At 47.6% G+C, this 23601-nt stretch overlaps 1 protein-coding gene across 7 annotated transcripts in view; it reads left to right on the top strand.

Annotated features, from left to right (window-relative positions):
* Nucleotides 1–23601, top strand: part of Tspan5 (tetraspanin 5) — a 163599-nt gene that overhangs the window by 34036 nt on the left and 105962 nt on the right. For 2 of the 7 annotated variants that reach the window (XM_087627898.1, XM_087627901.1), the window contains exon 1: nt 1913–2281. In XM_087627898.1, coding sequence (XP_087484024.1) covers nt 2210–2281 — 72 coding nt within the window. In that variant the 5' untranslated portion in view covers nt 1913–2209. 7 annotated transcript variants of the gene reach the window in all.

Below are 23601 nucleotides of genomic sequence, written 5' to 3' on the forward strand. Positions count from 1 at the left end.
GCTTGCTGAGAGAGACATCCTGGTAGCTGGAGATGGGAGAGAACAGAAAGGTGTTGTTCCAGTTTGGGTTGTGAGGGAGATGAGAGTCCCTTGAGGGTTTCCGTCACAGAAGCCATAAGACCTGACTTGTGCCTTACAAAGAATGCCTTCTGTTTCATAGAGCAGAGCAGGTGAGGGACAAGGGTAAAGGTAGAAAGGAGAAGAATTAAAGCAGGCTGGGGTAAACTGCACAATGGCATGTCTTCTTGGGACATCAGAGGCACTTGGTAATCATCAGACTTCATCATTACCATTCGTGTCATCATCACCATCACCATCACTATCAGCATCACCATCACTATCAGCATCACCATCACCACCAGCATCAGCATCACCATCACCACCAGCATCAGCATCACCACCAGCATCAACATCATTTTTCAGACAGGATCTCACTAAGTAGCCTTACCTGGCCTGGAACTTGCTATGTAGACCAGGCTGGTTTTGAACGCACAGAGATCCATCTGCTTCTGCATTCAGAGTACAGGGACATGAAATATGTTCATTGTGAGAACAATGGTGATAGCAGAAGGGAGAGGAGAAGAGAAAAGGCTCATTGTGAGAGTTTATGTCAGACTCGATGGTGCCTCATGGGCATGAACTCAGTGAACTTAGGAAGTAGGAACTAATTGTTCCTTAACAACCACCTGTGTGTGCGCCACCATCCTCGGCTAAGGATCGAACCTAGAACCTCATGCTTGCCAGACAGATGCGCTGCTCTTGAGCTCTTCCTGCTTCCCTCACACTTTAGAGCCCACAGGGCTCTCCTGAGCTGTTTGTAAGTGCTACCCACGGCTTCGCTAGGAACCTGGAAGTCTTTCGGTCTCACCTGTGTGTGAGAGTGGTCCTTGAAGCTTATGTTGATAAATAACAGGAGTGAGTTGTTTCGGGATGAATGAGTGATGGGGTTCTGGAAAGTTCTTTAGAGACACTTAGCTATGAAGTGTTTTCACTCTTAACCGCGTTCTTTTTCCTCAGCTTAAAAAACTTTGGCCGTATGAATTTTCTCTCGATACTTATCTGTTTCAGGAAGATGTGACAAGGCACAGCATTTTTTTTTTTTTGAGAGAAGTTACATATTTTAAGTTACAAAATACAAAACTCTAACATTCTCTTTTTCTGCTCCCAAATACACGGCTTTCAGAAAGAGTAAATAAATGCTACTCACACGATTCATCCACAGAGAAGCTGTTAAATGTTTCAGTAGGAAGTTGGACTCAGGGAGTAGGGTAAATGAAGCTATTAAAGATGGATAACAGACAGTACATGATGTTGGGCCCAGTGGACCGGGTTGCTTGCCCTTGCATTGCATCAGAACGTCAAGGAAGGCAGGGGACAGGGAGGAAGGGTTTGGCTCTCTGACCAAAGGCTATTAGGGCCAGAGCTTTGAGGGACATTTGGTTCTTTTGTGAATTAACTTCCATTTTGCCTGAATAGTACTGGGTCAACTAAGAAAAATGAATCCTATTTTACCTGGATGATGTCAAGGTCAAGTACACACATCCTTTGGAAACCAAACTGGGTCTGAATCATGTTCTGATGGGCAAGGTATGGTACCTTGGGGTTCCTCCTAGGAAGGAACAATTAGTTCCCACTTCCTAAGTTCATTGAGTTAATGCCCAAGAGGCACCATCGAGTCTGACATAAACCCTCAACAATTAGCCTTTTCTCCCCTCCTTTCTGCTATTCCCGTTGTTAGCACATTTCAGTGACTTCAAGTCTACGTCTGCCTTCTGGAATACAGAAGGCTCTCAGTTACTGCTCTTCGGGGTAAGGGCAGCATGGGTCATGCCTCAAAATGTGCTCCTGCATCCTCCTCTGTTCACAAGGTGTTCAGTGTTTGATGTTGCTAAGCCCGTGTTTACGGTCGGCCGCAGCCGGAAGCAGCCTGCTGCCCGTGTGCAACACTGGCTTTGTCTCTCCCTGTCAAAGAGGGATGCTCCCACTTCCTTCAGGGACATGTGGTGAAAATTAATGAATAACTTAATGTTTGCGGCTGTAGTCCATTAAGTACTAATGAGCATTAGTTACTATGCTGACAGTCTCCGGGTGCTAGCATCAAGCTGCTCTCCGAAGCAGGGGCATTGGTTGAAAGGCCTTTTCTTTATGTAGTGTGGGGGAGACTTTTTAAACATGTACCCATCCATGCTTTATGTGACTATCAGTCTCCATGCCCAGAGTTCTATACCTCCCTTGCCAGAGGAAAAAGGACTCTAATGGAGCGGCTTCTCCGAGGGCTCTGGTAAGAAATCGCTATCTCATAGTAATTAATTAGGTTTGGGGACCAGTGTCTTTCACTTTTGAGACTTGGTCACCTTATGTGTACTGCTTGTGTCCGAACTCCCCCACCCCCCAGTAGCTTTGTACATTTCTTGTCACAGATTTATGATGGTCTTGGGTGGTTCAGACCGTGTGTTTGTGTATGTGTGTGTGTGTGTGTGTGTGTGTGTGTGTGTGTATGTGTGTATGTATTAAGTCTTTGTATTAAGTTTGTGTTGTAGAGGTAAGATTAGGAGATGTTAATCCCTACTATTTGGGGATAGCTGTTACTAAATGTACCCAATACAACAATTTTATTATTATGTTTTCGGTGTGGTAATATATGCAGAGAAAGAAGGTGTTTCTTTGGGTCTTAGTATTGTACTAAGAGTTTCGCCCAACGTAGAGTTATCTTAAACTCTTAAAGTTATCAGTGGACGCCTCTTCTGCCCATCGATGAGATCTTTTGGAGAACATGAATGTATGTGTGATGTTCAAGTGAGGTGATTTACTAAGATGCTGTTTAACTCTTCCTGGTTAGGCATGGACACTGTGCTAGGGAAGTACAAGGTGGCTCAGGATGAGTCTGGTTCTTTCCTGAGAGGAGTCCCCATGTGGCCCCCTGCCTATACTAAGGCTGATTCCTGCTGTCTTCTCAAAGCATTGCTTGTTTAATCCCAGAACCCATGATTACTAAGTTGCAATTCAGTCCCTCATATTATAAATCTAAAGGATTAGTTTACTCTTGATTGATATGTAAAGCGAGTTTCATAATTTCTGAAACTGTGTCCTCTAAGGAAGAAGACCTCTGAACTGTAATTTTGTGCTAGGACAGAGGATCTTGTTATAGATTTGGTCTCAGGAGTCCCGTCTTTTGATTGGACGCTGTTACAGTGGGGAGGGCGTGCAGAGGGGCGATAATACTCACCTGTGCTAATCTCTGCTGATTTCTCGGTGATCCTTGGAAGTGGGGTCCAGCTGTCTCCTCCCAGTTTCAGGAAGAAACAACAGAACTCGCTAAGGACATGGCAGGATTCTGTGCACGCCAGTTCTCTAGGAAAAGACAGTTTGAAGGTGGGTAGGATTGGCAGCTTCACTGAGACTCGTTTCTTCACCAGTTCTGATACATAAAGTAGCTCACCCTCTCACACAGCAGCAGCGTGAGAGCTAACGCAGCTACCCATTCCGGCACCACTGACTTCCTTCTGAAAGGGACAGGGAAGAAAGAGGAGGGAAAGGAGGTGGCACTTATCTTTCAGTTATCAATTGAGACCCTTTTCAGATCGTCTGGTTTTTTCAGATCGTCTGGTTTTTAGTAGTTTTGTGACTCTCATCACTGGTTTGAAGTTTTGTGAGGTTGTTTGCCAAACCTCTCTTCACAGACCGTTTCCCTCTACTCTGATGCTCCGTTTTGGAGCTCCTAAATGTTTAGGCCAAGCAATACCCACCAACCTCCTTTTTATTTTCTTTTGAGAGATGTTGTTGTTGTTGTTTTGCCGACCCCATTTCTAAACCAGAGTAAGTGTCTTACCCAGCACACCCATTGAATGTCTTCAGAGGCTTGTCAGACCCATCCATGTAAAACCCTCCACATGTTCCTTCTTGAAAGCTGGCTCCTGAGACCTCACACAAGCACGGCTATGCTGGTGGGGATGGGAAAGGCACCGTCGCTCTGTTTAGACAGACCTGTTTAGACAGGCTTCTGAACAGACAGACATATAGTTACTGTGAGAGCCTGCACTCCATATGTGTACGCCCAAGAGAACTGAAAAGCCAGTGTTCAAATGAGATGTATACATGTGTGTTCAGTGTCAGCATTATTCCAAATATGGCAAAAGGAAGGGAAAAAAATCCCAGATGTCCATCAGTGGTGAGTCCATATAAACAAATCCTGACATTCTCGTACAATGCAATAAAAAGGAGACAGTAATGGTACATGTGACAACATGAGTGTGCTTAGATAAAGTTATATTAAATTATAGCAGCCATGCAAAGGGCTGCGTGTGTTATGACTCATTCTATGAGGTAAACCCATAGAGACAGGGAGCTGATCAGTGTGCAGGGGAGAGAGACAGGGAGCAGGTCAATGTGCAGGGGAGAGAGGCAGGGAGCAGGTCAGTGTGCAGGGGAGAGAGACAGGGAGCAGGTCAGTGTGCAGGGGAGAGAGACAGGGAGCCGATCAGTGTGCAGGGGAGAGAGACAGGGAGCTGATGAGTGTGCAGGGGAGAGAGACAGGGAGCAGGTCAATGTGCAGGGGAGAGAGACAGGGAGCAGGTCAGTGTGCAGGGGAGGGAGACAGGGAGCTGATGAGTGTGCAGGGGAGAGAGACGGGGAGCAGGTCAGTGTGCAGGGGCGAGAGACAGGGAACAGGTCGGTGTGCAGGGGAGAGAGACAGGGAACAGGTCGGTGTGCAGGGGAGAGAGACAGGGAGCTGATCAGTGTGCAGGGGAGAGAGACAGGGAGCAGGTCAGTGTGCAGGGGAGAGAGACAGGGAGCATGTCAGTGTGCAGGGGAGAGAGACAGGGAGCAGGTCAGTGTGCAGGGGAGAGAGACAGGGAGCAGGTCAGTGTGCAGGGGAGAGAGACAGGGAGCAGGTCAGTGTGCAGGGGAGAGAGACAGGGAGCAGGTCAGTGTGCAGGGGAGAGAGACAGGGAGCAGGTCAGTGTGCAGGGGAGAGAGACAGGGAGCAGGTCAGTGTGCAGGGGAGAGAGGCAGGGAGCAGGTCAGTGTGCAGGGGAGAGAGGCAGGGAGCAGATCAGTGTGCAGGGGAGAGAGACAGGGAGCAGGTCAGTGTGCAGGGGAGAGAGACAGGGAGCAGGTCAGTGTGCAGGGGAGAGAGGCAGGGAGCAGGTCAGTGTGCAGGGGAGAGAGACAGGGAGCAGGTCAGTGTGCAGGGGAGAGAGGCAGGGAGCAGATCAGTGTGCAGGGGAGAGAGACAGGGAGCAGGTCAGGGAACAGAGGAGAGAAATGGAAGTTCTTTGGAGGGATTTGAAAATGTTTTACCGTTGGAGAGATGTACTATATTGTGAAGCTACCAAAATCTATGAGTTGGCCACTTAAAAATAGTCTTAAGTGTTGATTGCAGGAGTCCCCAAGGACAGCTGTAATAGAGTGCCACTAGCTGTGTGGCAGGAGCAGCAGAAATCTGTTGTCTTTCCAGTTTAACAGGCGGGAAGATGGAGGTAGGGGTGTGGGTAGGCCAGATTCCCCTAAGGACCGAGGGCAGTCTGCTCCAGGCCTCTCTCCTGCTCCTGGTGTGAACAGTCTGGCAGTCAGTGGGTTAGAGACCCTTCCCCCATCTCTAGCGTCATTGTCCTGTGACATTCTCCCTGTGTGTGTCAAGATTCTCCTTCTCATAGTGGAGTAGTGTCCACCCTCGGCGACCTCAATTTAATCAATTATACTTGTATTGACTGTTCCCAAATACATTGTGAAGTGCTGGCAATGACTTTGACATGTGACTTGGTGGTGGTGGGGTGGGTATTCAACTTAGTCTATAATGGCGACTATTATCTAGTGGGATTTACTTCAGTTTCGTTTTGTTTTGTTTTTAAGAAAAGTGGAGAACCCGTTGCTTACAGAGGACCCAAGTTTGATTCCCAGCACATAGAACTCCAGTCCCGGGGGATTCAGCACTCTCCTCTGGCCTCCTGGGCAGTCATACGTGCAGGCCAAACACCCATCCACACGCAAATAAACAGTGACAGCACACGTTTAAAGTCAAAGGACAAAAATAAGAACTATGTAAAGACACACACAGAAAACAGTCGAACCCTCCGAGACCTTCAGACATCTGAGCAGCTCGACCTCTTTTGGTCTGACTACATAGTCTCCGTGTGCCCGGTCTCTCTGCCTGCAGCTGGTTTGCGTCCACAGCCTGACGCTCTGTTCCCTTCGATTGCAGGCCCAGTGTCACATTGCAGGAGACTGCCCGCTGTGCTTCTTGGTCACGTGCAGTACTGTGTTCGGGTGACTTGACCTCCGTGTGACGGAAGCAGTGGTCAAACGGCCACCGTTTTCCTTTGCGGATTTGGTGGGCCAGGAGTCCAGATGGGCACAGTCTGGTGATACCTCTCTCCTCTGGTCTAGAGTCTCGCTGGGGAGGAGGACCCCAGGGGCATTTCCAGGTGTTGTCTGCACCCGCGTGACTTGAGGTGACGCTCAGCTCCTAGGTGTAGCCAAAATGTCTTCACAGCAGGCGACTTCAGGGTGTTGACGCTACTCCCCGGGCAGTTAGAGCTCCAAGAACCAGAATTCCAGTCGTAAGCAAGAAACTGCATGGTCTCTTCTATCCTAGCCTCAAAGTCATATCCTGTCATTTCCACCATAAGCCTGCCCAGACGCACGAGGAACGGTCTTAGATCTCACTTCACAGAGTCTGAGGTCGTGCTTAATAATACTTACTTCTACCTTGTCCCAGTGTTTGGGGCTCCTCCCACCCCACCAATTCCTATGTTGAAACCTATTCTCCAATCCTATGATATCACACCCTGGGGCTTCCTTGATAATCTGAGATGTCTGCTCTTATAAAGGAAGCGCAAGATACCATCTAAGAAGCAGTGAGCAGCTTCACAGACTTCATAGACAGGTTCGGTGACCCTGGACTTCTCAGCCCCCTGACTGTGAGAAGTGTCTGTTAGTTTTTAGTTACTCCTCCCTGGTAATTTCATTTAGCAGTCGCCTGAATAGACAGCCCCTATCAATCTGTGCGCCGTCACGTTGCCCCTTGGTAAACCACTCCCTTCTTAGCATCAGATTTAATTGATTTCTGCTTTTCCAGTGAGATGGTAAGCTGTTTTTCCCTGTTAGGTTCCGGGCTTCTCGGTGGCTGGCACAGCAAGGGAGCTTGGTAAATGGATGTAAGTTGAAAAACGTAGATTCAGAAAAGCCAGGAGCATGGCAAACCTGGAGGGCAGACCCAGCCTGCATCCAGTCCCGGTGACCCGCGCTTGGTTGGATCGTCTTCTAAGTCTCGATTCCATAGTCGGTCTGAGGCTGCCTCGTGAGAGCTGCCAAGTCTTGTTGACGCCTGCCATTAGACACAGCAACCTAAGTAAAAGCGAGGCCGAGTGTTTGCTGAGTGCTTTCTACAAAAGCGAATAAACAAAATTAAAAATTTAAGGTTTAAATAGGCCACTGCTAATAGGGCTCGTGTGCTCGTGAATTTGTGTTTGTGTTTGTCGGTAAGGGAAGGTAGGATGTGGTACAATGTTTCAGTTTTAACAGCCTGCCTTTGTCAGAGGTTTGTGGGGCTGATCATGTTTATTTAACACTCCCTGTGGGATTTAGCATGAGATTCTTTCATCTGCCAGGCTTCTCATTTCTTTAAAAAAAAATTCTAGTTGGAGGCAGAGGCAAGCGTAACCCCCGCCAGACACCGTTCTCCTCTTCCCGTCTTCCCGGGCTTCTGCACAGCTGCCTGACAGCTGCCTTGGACTTGTTAGGTGAGCACCAGTCTCCTTTCTTTGCCTGTAGAATTTCAAGGTAGGTTTGCACAGGACCCTTAAAAAGGCAGGGCGAGGTGGTTCTGTGATTAAAAGTACAGTTTTTGTTTTCTCCTATGCAGCTAAGACCTCACCCCCCATTCCCCCAAAGCAGTGCAAAGTATCCACAAAAAGTATCGACTCTGGGGCTGGGGAGATGGCTCAGTTGTTAAGAGCACTGACTGCTCTTCCAGAGGTCCTGAGTTCAATTCCCAGCAACCACATGGTGGCTCACAACCATCTGTAATGTGGATCCGATGTCCTCTTCTGGTGTGTCTGAAGACAGCGACACTGTATTCATACGTAAAATAAATTAACCTTTTTTTGGGGTGGAAGCACTGACTATAGAATTGCATGGCCCAAGTGTAAACTCTGACCTATCACCTTTTATTGACGTGACCTTAGGCAAGTTAGACGCCTTCTCTATGTCTTCCCCAAGCCCTTCACCACAAGGAAGGGGGATGATAGAGGGGTGGGGAGTCAGGTCATGCTTGTGAAGATCCTGCTGCAGCCTGTCATGTGGAGAATGTTTACTCACTGTTAGTTATGTAGATGCGAGTGCTTGGGGTCTCCTTGGAATTTAGGGGGGGGAGTTGGGTGGAAGGTGGTGGATACTTGAATAGCCTTTGAAGGCTGGCTTTGCTTCTCTTTGGAAGGAAAAGCTTATGCTCTTGGGTGTGGATATTAGTGTAATATTAGTGAGCTCCTTCTCAGCGTGTTTCTCCTTGTCCCTGAGGATTTTGCTGTGAAAAGCTCCTATTAAAGAATAAATATGGGTCATGAGGATGATGGCTCAGTAGTTAGAGCACTTACTGCTTAAACGTAAGGACCAGAGTTCAAATCCTTAGCACCCATGGAAAAGAGTCATAGGCATGGTCAATGCCTACAATCCCAGCACTTGGACACCAAAGGCAGGGGATCCCTGGAGCGAACCTGTGAGTTAGACTCGTCAAATCAGTGAGCTCTGAATTTGATTGAGGGGGCCTTCCTCAATAAATAAACTGGGGAGCAATGGAGGAAGGCACTGGGTGTCAATGTTGGACCTACGTGTGTGCCCTCCCCCCAACACTTACACATACACATCTGTGATAGCTAGCTCATGCTGCCACGTAGACTATGTGAACTAGTTTGCTTCATAACATTGGATTTAAGTTGGTGGCTCTTCCCTTTCAGGGCCAGGTCTGAATGAGCCTTGTGGATGAGAGTCCCAATGCCCTCTGTTCAGACGAGCAAGGATGGTGGCAGATGCTGTGGCTGGTGGAAAAGCGAAGTCGGAGGAGGGAGGAGGGAGGAGGGTTTTATAACAGATGGTTTCTTGGATATCTGGGGCTTGTCCAGTTCTAAGCTTTGAAAACGATGGGCCAGACCCCGAACTGGCACAGACACAGGCGTAGTTGCCAGAACAGGAAGTGAGGTCCTAGAGTGATGTCTTTGGGACAGCTGCTGCAGCTCAGCTGGTGGGCTGGCACAGTTGGCATTGGCTTCCTGGGGTTTAGTGAGGTGTGTGTGTGTGTGTGTGTGTGTGTGTGTGTGTGTGTGTGTGTGTGTGTAGTTACAATAGCAGCAATGGGATGGGAAGCTGATCCTGGCGTCTGAGAGGGTCACGACTGCGTGGGAGTGGTCCACAGATTTAGAAGCGGTGTCAGCTGCCGCACCATGTGTAGTTTGGCCGCCCTTGGCGTGGATGGAAAGGTGTGACTGTAGGAACTAAAGATGCGTGCGTCCCACGCTCATCAAGCTGGAGTTCTGGCTTGTGTGGCGCACAGAGTGAAGCTTCGTGGGAGGGCTTGGCTGTCCTCTTGACTTTGGCCTCTGAAGACTAGGAGCCTATCTCAGACGTCGCTAACATCCTCTAATGCCCTTTTGGAATAGTTAAACCATTCTTGGCAGGATTCTCGTATTTATCCTGCCTCTCGTTAACAGCGTGTCCTTGGGCAAATTATTTAATGTCTCTATGCCTGGCTAATTTTGTCAATAAAATGAAAACCTGGACTGGATGGATGATATCTTACATCCAAGTATGATTTAATTTTGATTTTTAAAAATGTCTTTTAGTATTTCCTCCTAAATGCGGGCTTCACGAATTTTATTTAAGACACATACCTTTCTTAATTTTTTTTTCTTTCTTCAAGGTTTAGAGAGTGCTTTTCAGTAACTGCTGTGTAAGTGTTTGGGAATTAGAGTTTACTGTCGTCATGTTAACGATGCACATTTTCTCTGTTGGAGTTTATAAATTGTCCTGTTACTTCCGTTGTTGAGACAACACTAGTTGCTATCACTCTTAAGAGAGCAAAGGCCCAGACAGCTTGCCAGAGAACCACAAGAGCTTTTTACAGGCACTTAGCGGCTACCTGGTCAGTCGTGATGCTGAGAATTGGAAGACACTGAGGCCTTAGAATGTTTTCCGGTGAACAAGGCTGTCCGGCATAGACTTCTAAGTTGGGAAGGTGAGCTTTTAAGCATCTTGACACCTTGGCTCTTTAGTGTGCTTTTCTTTGTTGTTTAGTGGCATTTGGCAGAGTGAACTGAAAGAAAAAAAAAAAAAAAACGATCTCTTACATTGACTCTCACCTGACAGTAGGGATGCTGTCTGGTCCTCACCCACATCCAGCAGCATCAGGGAGGGATGCCGTCTGGTCCTCACCCAAGTCCAGCAGCATTGTTTTAAGGTAGAACTAATTTAGGAGCTCCAGTTCTCCTCTTGAGCTTGCTACCTCTCAGGAGCAGAGCTCAGGGCTTACCTACATTTCCTTCCACTTGGTGTCCTTAACCTGTGGGAAGGAAGCAGAGGTACAGGATGGGGAGTAGGGACGGCTCTATGGAGTGTTAGAAAGCCAGGCGCGAGAGAGAAACGCACTGTGTTGTCCGGTTCCACATCCGAGTATTTCGATAATACTATCATACTGATAATACTATCATTCGGATAGTACATGACAATACCCCCGATCACTGCACAGTTTTGTTTTAATTTATGTCTGTTCTGGGCACACACAGGCTTCTTTCTGGGTCCTGTAGTATGTGGAACCGTACTATAACTATTGCAGGAGCATTTTCTCTTCACTGAGTACTGCAGATAACCTAGAGATGATTTCAAGAGATCACACCAGAGGATATGTAGAGCTTATATGCAAACCGTGGTGTTCGATTCAAAGGACTTACACTAGTGGGTACGGGAGTCAGGCCCTCGAGACTTTCCAGGGATGATTGTCTTTTCCTTGACCTGAGATTTTCATGCTGGTGTAACTTAACAGCAGCCTTTCAAAGATTGGCAAGAATATTGTGACATCAGCTTGGTTTCAAGATGCAAAAACTGTCCAGCATGGATGTCATTGTAGCAGATGGCACTTGGCAAAGGGCGGGAGCCTTGAGGGTAGCTAAGGATAGGATGGGTGGTCCTTGGCTAGGTCTCATAGGTACTGGGCTGACAGATGTTTCTAGATCCACAGGAACACTGGGAAATAGTTTATGACTAATAATTTATCAACGTTTCTGCCAGGATGACTGTGATGGGCCAGGAACCATCATCTCTGTGTAAGAGGAACTCGAGGTACGTGGGTACAGGCTGTCGGGCATCGCGGTGTCATCTGTGTGTGGTCGGAGAGGACAGGTAGACGTGGGCTGCGGACGGAGAAGCAGGAGCTCAGGCGCTACGCCCACGTGCTTTCCCATTATCCTCCTGAACTTACACATTTAGTCACAGAGGCAAGCTGGCAGGATGAAGCGATGGTGGCATTCATCATCCAAATTTAAATTTGTTTCTCATTAACAGACATTCTGCCTGTAGTGCACCATGAATTAATATGTTTTATAACTCTTGTAACTGTCTCGTGGAGGGCATAATTAGTCATGAGTGTTTGGGTGTTAGAAATGTTAATCTGTTCAATGTAGGCATTGAAATGCAATGTCGTCCCTTTATTTTTAACACCCCGAGAGCTCTAAGAGGATGAGCATGGCCCTGGCCTCTCTTGACCTCTGGGAGGTCTGCTGAACCACCTCTCCATTGGCTGGCCCGGGTCACGTGCTCACTTGTGGTCCAATCAGCTGGGATGGAGCCATCCGTGTATAGAAATCTTTGCCCCTGTCTTAGGTATTAGCTTCTGCCCTCAGGAAAAGCTGAGAGTACCCACAAACACAGGGGAGTGGGGAGGGTGTGGGGGGAAGGGGCTGGTTTACAGGGTTGCGGCTGAGTCGAAGTAGACTGACTAATAAAACTGAAGACGACAGCAGAATTCTGATTCAGTCCCCAGGCCCTGAAGTTTCGAGCTCCGTTCCTTTCCCGCACCCATACTGAAAAGGTGAGGGTAGATCACACGTCATTTCTGAGAGATCAGGCCACTGCTAAGCTGCTGCCTTAGAGGGAAGCGATTGTTCAGGCAGTTGGCTGTTGTCTCAAAAAAAGCTACAGAATAGACGACTCTACGGGAAAAACACTTCCAGAAACGAGGCGCGCATAAAGCGATGCAAGGGGCCCTTTAGTCAGCTAGATGAAGACTGAAAGTCATAATTGGCGGTGCTTAGGGAGGGTTAAAATTGGAAAGCAACTTGAAAACGCAGTTTAAGCCACTGGGGGGGGGGATCAAACTAAATACTTGATATTTGGTAGTTACAGACACACGATTTTAAATCGACACAGCACCCTCCAGCACTCCAGTTCCCCAAGTTTCTCTTTGTAACTTGTAATAATTTGTACCACAGCCACTCTCAGAAGATATCTTAGGCAGGGCCGGACTGCATTCGATACCATGCTTGTTGTTTGGCCAAAACTTTGATGTTTACAGAAGGGGACCAGAGGCTTTTATAGGAAAAAACCCCCAAAACCTGGCGTGTTAACAGATGTTGAAGTAAACAGTCTGGGACCCTGTTGTGTTATGAAGGAATGGATTTTGGACCTCAGTGTTTTGCAAAGGCTACATTTGCATGATTAGAGAACACAGCATTATGAATAAAATGTTGGCAGTGGCTACAATAGCCCAGCGATAAAGATTTCTTGTTTATTCACAAAGTACTCTTTTCTTTGTGCTTACTGAGACCAGAATGCACCAGGTGGGTCTTGCTTCCATCATTTATGGCACAGTAGACATACCTTGAGATACCTCAGGCGAGTGGAGCACAGGCACGGCTCAAGAGCCCGCTTCTCTGTGGGGAGATGGTGCTTACCAGAAATTGCGAATTCATTACAGTGAATTTTTCTTGAGACCCTTCATATTGAGCCATTGACTGGACCTTGTTACCTTTCAGTTTGTTATTTTGACGGGAAAATGTCAAGTTCACATATTCCTCTGCAAAGGGCATCAGCTCACCCGTGCAACCCAAAACAAAGCAGGTTCTGAGTTTACTCCTGCTTGGTTGAGACTGAACCCTCAGTGCTGGGCCTGGACCCTGTGCTGTAGTGTATGTGTTTGTGTGTGTCTGTAGAGGCTAGAGTGCAGGGCCCCTTAGATATTTTGGGAGACAGGCTCTCTCCCGGAACCTGACTAGCTTGGTCAGGAAGCCCCAAGGGTCTCCCACCTTCCCAGTGCTAGGATGACATTCAGATCTAGTACGATCGTTTTTCCCCTGGGTACTGGGGATTCAAACTTCGGTCCTTATGTTGGTAGCAAACACTTGGCTGACTGAATCATCTCCTGAGCCCTGGGTACTGAACCTCAAATTCATGTGTCTCTTCTGCTTTCCCTTGTTCTTGAAGTGACTTTGTCCTGAGCTTGGTGATTATCACTGTCAGTAAAATGTGGGGGGGAAAAAAAAAGACAAATCAATTGTGATGGTTTGTATATGCTTGGCCCAGGGAGTGGCACTATTAGGATGTGTGGCCTTGTTGGATTAGGTGTGACCTTGTTAGAGTAGGTGTGTCACTGTGGGTGTGGGCTTTAAGACCCTCATCCTAGCTGCCTGGAAGTCAATATTCTGCTAGCAGCCTTCAGATGAAGATGTAGAACTCTCAGCTCCTCCTGCACCATGTCTGCCTGGATGCTGCCATGTTCCCACCTTGATGATAATGGACTGAACCTCTGAACCCAATTAAATGTTGGTGCTTTATAAGACTTTTCTTGGTTGTGATGTGGTAACTTAGTTAGGGTTAACTAAGTAAAAGCCTAACTGAGACACCAATTCTTGTCTGGTTGGTGATACCTGTGCGTCTATCTTAGAGCTTGATAATAAATATGTAAATATGTCAGAGGGGAAAGTCTCACAAATATTATAAATTAGGGTTATTGCTGCCAGGAAAAATGGGACGGGAATAGGGGCACAGTGAGAGAGTGAGAGGAAGTGAGAGGGGGAGAAGTGTGTAAACTGAGGATGGAGAGGAGGCAGGAGCGTGGGGAGGCCAAGACTGTGTTTCCATGGAACAGTGTCCGGGAGGACTTGATGTAAGAAAGTGGAGGCGGGTGCTTGAAGAGGTTTATGGCCTTGAGGACTGTGACCCTGGGAGAGGTGGCTGTGGTCTATGCTGTGTCTTTCCTGTTTCCTTGGTCCTGTGCTTTCAGAATGACTTGTCAGCTTTAGCTCTATGCCTGCTTAGGCCTGCTGAGGAAAGTCTCCTGACGGTTGGCTTTGTCTGAGGAGCTGTAAATGGACTTCACCTGAAAAAACCCGTTACACGCACTGAAAGATTAGTTGAAGCAAAAGAATTTGATGGAAGGCCGCACCTTGCTCTTGTAAATCCTTTGATGTTTGGCCATTGTCTCGTAGGCTTTTCATTTTGCTCATTGGCAGCTGCGTGCGGTGCTGGGCTGCGAAAGCCTTAACCTCCAGCCTGTCTTTGTGAAGCTTGGAGGCAGCTTCCTCCTCCCTCTCCCCCTCCTGGGACAGGGAAGAAAGCTCACCCAGTTAATTCTTTACAACAAACTGTGGTTATTCCCTAGTCTGGAATCGGGATCTTAGGGAATCTTTAGAGACATGCAATACAGGACAGAAGTGTGTGTGACCAGGTAAGGAGGTCCCTGTGCTTTCAGGTGAGGACAAGCACAGGCACAATCCACTGCCACTCAGCCACTCGCCACCCTCCAAAGGCCCAGAGAGGGCACAGGGCTAGGTCAGCCCAGAGGGAATGTCTTCTGTTTGTCAGGAAAACACTCTGGCCACTTGGCCTGGAGAGCTCTCTAAGCTCTGTCTGGGAGACAAGCTCTGTCTGGGAGACAACTCCACTCAGTAAGCAGTGGGGGCCCCAGGAATGTCCTTTTCTTACCTAGTGGAGTTGGGGCTGGTGAGCGGCTTTTGTCTCCTGTGACTGAGGTGTCCCCAAATAGAGTGGAGACTCAGATCATGGCCTGGACTGGAGGGGGAACTGTGCCTTCTTACAGACTGCCCTGCTGACTGCATTTGTCACCATGTCTTAGCCTGGAATAGAAGTTGTTAGCATCTGTCTAAGTATGCCTGACACTATAAAAGTGCCTCCTCACTCTCTCTTCCCCCTTTGTCCCCTCTCTCCCCATTCCCTTCCCCACTTCTCTCTGTGTGCTCCATGTACTCACGGCTGGCCTCTACTCTACTCCTCTCCTCCTCTCCTCTTCTCTCTGTCTCTGTCTTTCTCTGTGTCTCTCTGTGTCTCTCTCTGTCTCTGATTCTCTCTCTCTCTCTCTCTCTCTCTCTCTCTCTTTCTTCCCTGCCCTACTACCCTCTTAATTCCCCTCCCCATGCCCTGAATAAACTCTATTCTATACTATATCATCATGTGGCTGATCCCTCATGGGCCTGTTGAGCCACCCCTTTCCCATATCTCACCACACCTCCATAGAACATATCCCCTCCCCCTTTATCTTCTTATAAACACAACATTGGTGCCACAATCCGGGACATATCCTCTCTTTTATCTTCCTACAAGCACATCAGAAGTGACTTATTTCTTTAAGAAAGTGATTTCAAGGTCAGGGGTATGGCTCAGTGGTTGAGTACTTGCTCCTTATGTGTAGGGCCATGGGTTTGATTTGCAATACTGCCCCTCTCCCCAAATAAGAGAGAGAAGGTGACCTCAAAGATGGGCGCCTCATGTCAAATTATATCCTACCGATTATAGCACTCTCCAGGGAGCTTGGCAAATGTGCTCTTCCCCAGGGTTGGGGGTACACACCAGGCTTGTTCACCTATGGGTGTTTAAGGAGCTAATTAAATTTGTGCTGACCTTGAACTCCTTGCCTAAAGCAGTCTCCTTGTCTTTGCGTGGGAAGCCATACCAGGCAGCATTGGGGAATCTAGTACTGAAAGGAACTCAGAGGCTCTGGGGACCTACCTGCCACATTGGTCCTTGCTCCTCTCTGATCTGGCATCAGGATGGTGAGGGACCCCAGGCGAGGGGTTAGCTAATAGAGACAGAGTGGCAGGGCTGCCACTGACATGCTATCATTTGTTGACAATTGCCCTTCATTAACTGGCTTGTTCTTTTTACACCACTTCCAATGTGCTTCTTGGATTTCGTTCGTTCACTGCACCAATATGTGGAAAGCACTGAGGGAGGGGCCCAGTCATTGGAAGTGTCTGTCGGACAGCCTCTGCCAACCTGGCTCATGATGAAAGCCCTACTTTTTTTTATAACTAAATGTGAACCCCAATAAGAGGGAAGCTGGTTCGGCTTTTGTCAAAGCTTAATGTTTTTCCTATCAGGAGGGCTGCAGTGGGCTCTGCTGGAGACGGTTGCTGTCTGGGCCCGAGGCCTTTCCTTGTAGCTGGGCTGAGGACTGCAGATCACCTCAGCCTGTTCGCACTGACAGAGGGCCCTCCTGTTCTGCACACCGAGAAGCCACTGTGGCCATCTCTCCCAAGCTCATCACGGACTGCTTTTCCCTCCAAGCCTGGGGTTTGGAAGTAGTTCTTCTGCCTTCTGCCCTAACCCTCCATGGAAGAGGGACTTAGGGGCATTAGCCCCCTGCACTGAGAAGTGACAGCGAATGGCGAGGGAGTTGCCAGAAGCATCCTTTTAAGCCCCCTGTGAGAAACGCTCGGTCTGTGGAGTGGACTGGCACCCTGGCCCCAAGATCACAAAGGAGTGGCTGCAGCTTGAATCAGGATCTTCCCTTGGTCACCACTCTTGTCCCCAGGTATAAGACACCACCGGCTGTCCACCACTGTTACGGAGACACTGATTTCTAAGACACCCACACGGGGTGATTGTGTCTGTGCCAAGGGCCATGGGAAGGGACACGGAGAGACTACTTAGTTTGCCTCTACTGCTGAACAGGCCCTGCCTGTTTTAGTCTGGATTGATCTGGATTGGTCTTCTCTGCCTGGCTCCAAGTGGAGTGAGCAGGGTTGCTTTAAAAAGACCTGTACCCGCACCCTCCCTGGTACATCTCATTCCGCTCGGCAGTCATCTGAGGGGCGTGGTCAGAAGTATTTCTTACTGAATGATTTTTTTAGTTGAGTTCAATGTGGTACCTGGACTTGAAAAACTTGCTTTTGTGTTCACTGTTGCTGTTGATTTATTTTTTTACCCTTTCCATTCTTGTCACCAGCCTTTAGACCACCTTGAATTCACCCTGACTTGCTATGTGAACCCCTCTAACACTTCAGAGTGATAGAAAGCATCCTTAAAAACAGAAATACACATGGTTTGTCGAGGTCTGCAGTTTTCTCCATGGAGGAGCAAAAAATCAAAATAAAAACCCAAACCAAAACACCCCCCCCCAAAAAAAAAAAACCCAAACCAAACTAAAACAACCACCACCAAAACAATTTAGATGCAGGAGTGTGGGAGAAAGCAAAGACCTGAACACGTTTTTGATGGTGTTAGAGTTTTGGACTTTGAGGGAAAAGCCCTCAAACAATCAAAACCAGAAAAAGAAAACACTGCAGTGGGTGGGCTGAATAAGGGTACACCCTGATGACCGTGTACCTGTGGTTCAAAGGCGTGGGTCTGAATGGTCAGTTTCTCCTCACAGGGGGTGGAGGGTGTTGCATGCATTGTTTTTGGAGAGAGACAAGCGGATTTAAAACAGGCTAAGCATTGCTAGAGACCCTTTGCCAGGATACCTGGGCCTCATCTGCCTGTTGGCACCAGCCAGTGTTGGGACCTGATAAAGTCTGGGTCTTTGGTGAATCCCCGGGGGTAGGGAAACAGTTAGACAGAGTGGGCCTGGGGGAACTGTGGGCCACCAGAAGACTCGTGTCAGTGTGAACTTATTCTACCAAGAGTTGCTGTCGCAAGACAGGGCAGCCTAGATGCCATAGAGGTCTCTGAGTGCTCCAGGCCTACGTGTTAGCATCTGGAGGGCGAGAAACACCACATTTTAGGAGAGAAGTAAAGTGGGTTTAAAAAAACAGAGATCCAAGGAAGAAAATAGTCCTTGTCACGTGGGTCCATAGAGGTCCCCATCACAGCATCCTTGGACAGAGGGTATATGGGTCCTCGTCACAGGTATTGGGGGGACGTATAGGTTCTTGTTAACAGTAGCCTTGTTGGGTGTGTGTGGATTCACATCACAGGTAGCTTTGTGGAGAGACATATGGCTTCCCATCGCAGCATCCTTGCGGAGAGCACGGATTCGTGTCGCAGGCATCCTTGAGGGTGTGTGTGCCTGCACCGCAGTCTAGAATGCTGCGAGTTCAATCAGACTGCGTTCATTCACACTCCAGCAGCGTGTCTCGCATGTTGCACTGTAATGAATCAGGTTCCAAGTTAAAAGTGTTTCTCGTGAAATCCTGTGGGGAAAAGTGTCAATTTATGGATAGGTGCAGTGTATATAGATTTCATGTAGAGCATCCCAAATGGTTTCCTTTAAAAAAAAAAAAAAACAAAAAACAAAAACCCATGCTCTAATTACAGATGGAAAGTATCTAAAAGGAAAGTCGGACTAAAACAACACACAGACATATATATTATATAGAAAGACGGACATGTGCAAATAAATGATGAAAGCTGCATGTAGGAAAGGGGAAATAATTACTCCATCTGCCTTAGACTGTCTCCCTCCTCCCCTCTCTTCTTCATCTTTATCCTCTTTTTTTCTTTTCCTTTTTTCTTTTTTTCTTTTTGGTACTGAGACTGGGCAAGTAGACTATCTTCAACCTTGCTTTTACTTAAAGAAAAAACAAAACAAAACAAAACAAAAAGGACACAGAATCTCACTACGTTCCTTAGGTTGGCCCTGGATGTATTCTGTAGCCTAGGCTAGATTTGACCTTAACATCCATCCATCCATCCATCCATCCATCCTTCCTTCCTTCCTTCCTTCCTTCCTTCCTTCCTTCCTTCCTTCCTTCCTTCCTTCCATCCATCCATCTCAACCTTCCCATTAGCTGAGATTTAGAGGTCTGTACCACTAAGCCTTCCTAGACATCTTCCTTCAAAAAACAAAAACAAAAACAAGAAAACCCCACATGTATTCGTGGTGTCATTGGGCGAGGGACTCTGTTGTTAACCTCTGAGGTTTTATGGTCTGTCACTGATGTGCTCTTATTTTGGCTGGCTTTTATCAGACACCCAGTGGTATCACATCCTGTGACAGCTTTCTACCCACAGTTGGGTTTTCATGGGAATCCTGAGAGACTCTGGCTCCTCAGGGAGCTTCGTTCTTTTCCCTTAGTTTGCAAAGTTATTTGTGGGGCTGCCAGGAGCTGGAGGGGCCCCACTAGATGACACTGGGAGCTGCCCATCCCATACCGCTCCTGAGGGTGATGGTTAGTTCTACTCAGACAATGGCAGCTCAGAAGCATGTGATGGGTCTGACGGTGAAGGAGGGGCCCAGCCTTCCTACCTGAGGGGTGCTGAACTGAGGGTGGGAAGCCTTTGCCCCGGCATCTCCCTCGCCTCTCCATGAAGACCTGTGCCCTCCATCTTCCTCCAGATCAGTTGCTTGACGGTTATTCAGAGACGCCTTGGGAAGATGAAAGTGTATTTTTAACACTGGAATGAGAACACCGTAAAGCGTTTGAGCTTCAAATTGGATTGCTTTACCGAGCTGAAGGGTTCTCTCTCCCTTTGGAAATACTCAGAAAATTTAAAGGAATTAGAAAGACTCTGGGGGCTGGGAATGTAGCCCAGTTGGTAGTATGCTTGCCTGGTATGCCGAAGCCACGTGTTCAAACCCAGCACAACATTAGCATAGAGTGGTGCTATACACCATCAACCCCAGGGAAGGAGGATCAACAGCTCAAGGCTAGCCCTGGCTATAAGAGATAGATACTGTTTCAAGAGCTCAAGGCTAGCCTTGAGAGATAGATACATTTTCAAAAACAGCAGCAAGAACAACGCAGACACCTCAAAGGGCAGGGACTGTGCGCTCAGTACATGGTTTCCTTGCCTTGCCTTCTACTTTGGAATTGGTAGTTGGAAACCTTTAAGTAGATAAAACTTTTTTTTTACATTATTAAAAATGCACCGTGCTTTGTGTAACTCTCCTAAGCAAGTACTAACTACCCCAGGGCAGTCCAGTTTGGATTTTCATACCCGGAACTGTGAACTGTAGTGTTAAAGCCGTACTTCGTGCTGGGAAGTGCTCTGTGAGTTATTCTCGGGAATGCGTCCATGCAGGGCTAGCGGTTTGATAAGAAAGTCTGCTGCTGATTTCTCTCAGTTCCTGGGTTCAGAGCCACTTGGAGATTTAGTGGCCCTGTCACCACGATAAGGTGGGGTAGAACAGCATTCTGGGTGTGAGTCTGCTCAGCCTCCCCGAACATTCGTCCTTCTAGAACATAGCCCTTAGAAAGCTCAAGAACTCGCGAAAATAGCCCTGTTTTGTTGTTTGGTACCAAGGTGAGACTTGGTCAAAGCCTGGGGGAGATTGAGGCTAGGAAAGTTCCCAGAGGTCAAGTCTCAGACTTTCTGGATGATATTCCATCGTGACTTTGGAAAAAGAACAAGGCCTCAATGCAAGGCTGGATGATGACACGAATGTCTGTCTGTCTGTCTCTGTCTGTCTGTCTGTCTGTCTCTCTTTCTCTCTCTCTCTCTGTGTGTGTGTGTGTGTGTGTATTCTATCTATGTGTTTGTCCGTCTGTCCATCCATCCATCTTTTTTTTTTTAATCGTTGCTCAGTGTGTTTTAATACCTGTCTAGGTGAGCATCAGGTAGGGACAGGGAGTAGCAGACACAGTGGCAGTTCACAATGACCTGAGTAAATTGTGGATGGTCAGGAAAGTAACTGTCTTTTAAGTTTCTGTTGGTATTGGGCCACCTCAGAGAGTGCATGGCTGGGGTTGGGACGTGGGGGGTTGTGTGACTGACTTTGCCATGCTCTGGGGGAGCCCGTTGCCTGTTGCAGAGCCATGAGAGGTTTGAAGGGGAGGTGCATGGGCTGGGGATGAAGTAGGAGTTGTGGGGCAGGCAATGCAGGCACAGCCCAGAGGAGCCCGGCTGCCCACCTGATGACACGGCCCAGCATGGTTTGTCAGTTCAGTGCTGCGCAGACACTTATAATTTGCATGAGCTGGAAGAGTTACTCTTGGGGCTAAGATAGCAGAAGAGGACAAGCACAGTGGAGTGGTTCAAAGCCCTGACTTTGTTTCTGTACCTTACCCTGGTGTGAGGTGGCCAACCAATGACGGTGTCAGGTTTCAGATCTATTGACGAACACGCTGGCTTTGGTACCAGGTTTTCTTCCTTTTAAAATAATTTAAATTTTAAATTTTCCTTTTTTTTTTTTTAATATGTATGGGTGTTTTGCCTGCGTCTGTGTCTTTGCTGACAGAGGTATCAGATCCCCTGGACTGTTAGGAATTACCGTGTGGGTGCTGGGAATTGAGCCTGGGTCTTCTGGAAGAACAGCCATTGCATTTAAGGACAGGTTCATCTCTCTGGCCTCTCAGAATTGCTCCGTGACTTGAGCCTCTAAAACGTGGTTTTTCTAAAAGGTCCAGGGTGAATCTCCTTCAGCCGCACCATGAAAGTCTGTGGTACTGAAGATATGGCACTAAGGAGCATCCGCAGTGAGCCGTATACATTTGGTCCAGGGATTGAGGACGCTAGCTAGCCAGACTGCTAAGTGCCAGGTAGGGCACAGTCCAGAGGAACTGGAAGGTGGCACAGAACCGTCTTGCTCTGGTGTAGAGGACAACCTGCAGTTTACACATGGCATCCTGTTGTCACTACTGTGGTGCAAATGACCATGATGTGGTGTGAGAATCTGTGAGTTCTGGGGTGCAGAAGGAGGAAAGAAACCAAAGAAACAATAATGGTGGTGGGGTGGGGGTGGGGGGCGGAGAAGAGGATGAGGCAGGTCCAGCTTGTAAATCCGGTAAACTTCCCACCCTGAACTGACCTCAGCTACCTGCCAGCAAGCATCCCCACCTCCCGTGATTGTAAGGCACCCACGTGTTGTTGTGCGTTACCTGTCAGTTCATCTGGAAGCAAAGCAGCCATGGGGTACAGCAGTGCACCTGTCTCGTAAACTCAGGACCACTGTCGTTGAGGGGTCACCAGTTCTTTACATAGGGTGACATCTGGTCCTGTGGCCTTCCCAATCCTTGCAAGTAGTTTAGCAGGGGAAGGTATTTTTATTTGGGGCCAGTTAGACAGCATGAAGAACATGGCTTTGGGAATGGGACACCCAAGTGGCCACACTCTGGGGCTTTATCTGGGTGAGTCTGGGCTGGTGTGAGCATTGTGTACCAGGCACACAGAGGCCAGGGAAAGTAGGGATGCATCAATAGAAATTTGTCAAAAAGAAACCTTGACATGCGGCCAAAGTGGGCAAGGAGAGCTTTACTCAGTGTCTCCTAAACCACAAGCTCACTCAATATCAGACATGCCATAGGCTAAAAGACACTTGTAGGTCAGCTTTTAATCTTTACTGTTAATCACAGTATAGAATAGTACATCATCTTCTGGAAAGCATGCAGGAGTTACTCTAAATCATTTGAAACATGCGTCTGCAAAAACACACTTGTAAATATAAATAAATATCAAAAAACCCTATAATTGGTCCAAGTATCCATTACTTGGTGAATGGCGGTAGATCCATACAATGGAATACTACTCAGCAACAAAAAGGAGTGGAATTCTAAATGTATACAGCAACGTGCGTGGAAACTCAGAATCATTGTGCGAATCCATTTAGATGATATTCTAGTGGAGATGAAACTAATTTGTGGTTATACAAGTCGGATAGGTGAGTGTCTGGGTTCAGCATGCAGGGATCAACAAAGGAACTTTGTGGTGATGGTGTACAGAGCTTGACTGTAGAGATGGTTGAATGGACGTGCACACTTGTTAAAACATGTACACGCATCAGGAGTGGATTTTAAGTGAGTTATATATCAAAGTTTTTTTTAAAGGCTCACATATGTAAATGCAAGACATTTGTGCCATTCCTTATAACTTCTTTTATCAATTATGGCTTTTTTTTTCCCCTATAGGTAAGTTCAAGTTTCAAAGCACGTAGAAATGACATTTTAGATTATAATCTGCAAAACTGGGAATTGTTTATATGCTCAGACTGTTATTCCATTTTAATTCTTTCTAAACAGCCCTCTGGAGTCTGTTATTCTCAGAGGGCTTTGGAGACCTTTGAAAGTGCATGTTTTCCCAGGATTTTCCTGTACCCCTTTGGCAAGCTTCATACTTACATTGTTTCAAAAGTGTAACTAACAGCAGAAGAGAGCTCTTTTTTTTGGCACACTCCTTTGTCCTTTCCTGTTGTCCTGCTTCTTTTATGTTAAAACTGACTGCAGTTCCCATCCCTTCTGCCTTTGAACTCAGAACACCGGCTCCCTGTCCTTTGCAAACAGACCCAATGAAGAGAGAGCATACAGTGCCTGGCGGAAGCTGGGTAGGACAGAGTGCTGGCGTCAGCCTGCCTGGATCCAGGGCAGCGCAAGTGTGGGAGCAGATTGCTACTTGATCAGCACATGGGTTTGGAAATCTGGGGTGTCACCTGTGTCTCGCCTGGCA

Source organism: Rattus norvegicus, chromosome 2, assembly GCF_021556685.1.
Source record: "Rattus norvegicus strain SHRSP/BbbUtx chromosome 2, alternate assembly SHRSP_T2T, whole genome shotgun sequence".
Taxonomy (NCBI): domain Eukaryota; kingdom Metazoa; phylum Chordata; class Mammalia; order Rodentia; family Muridae; genus Rattus; species Rattus norvegicus.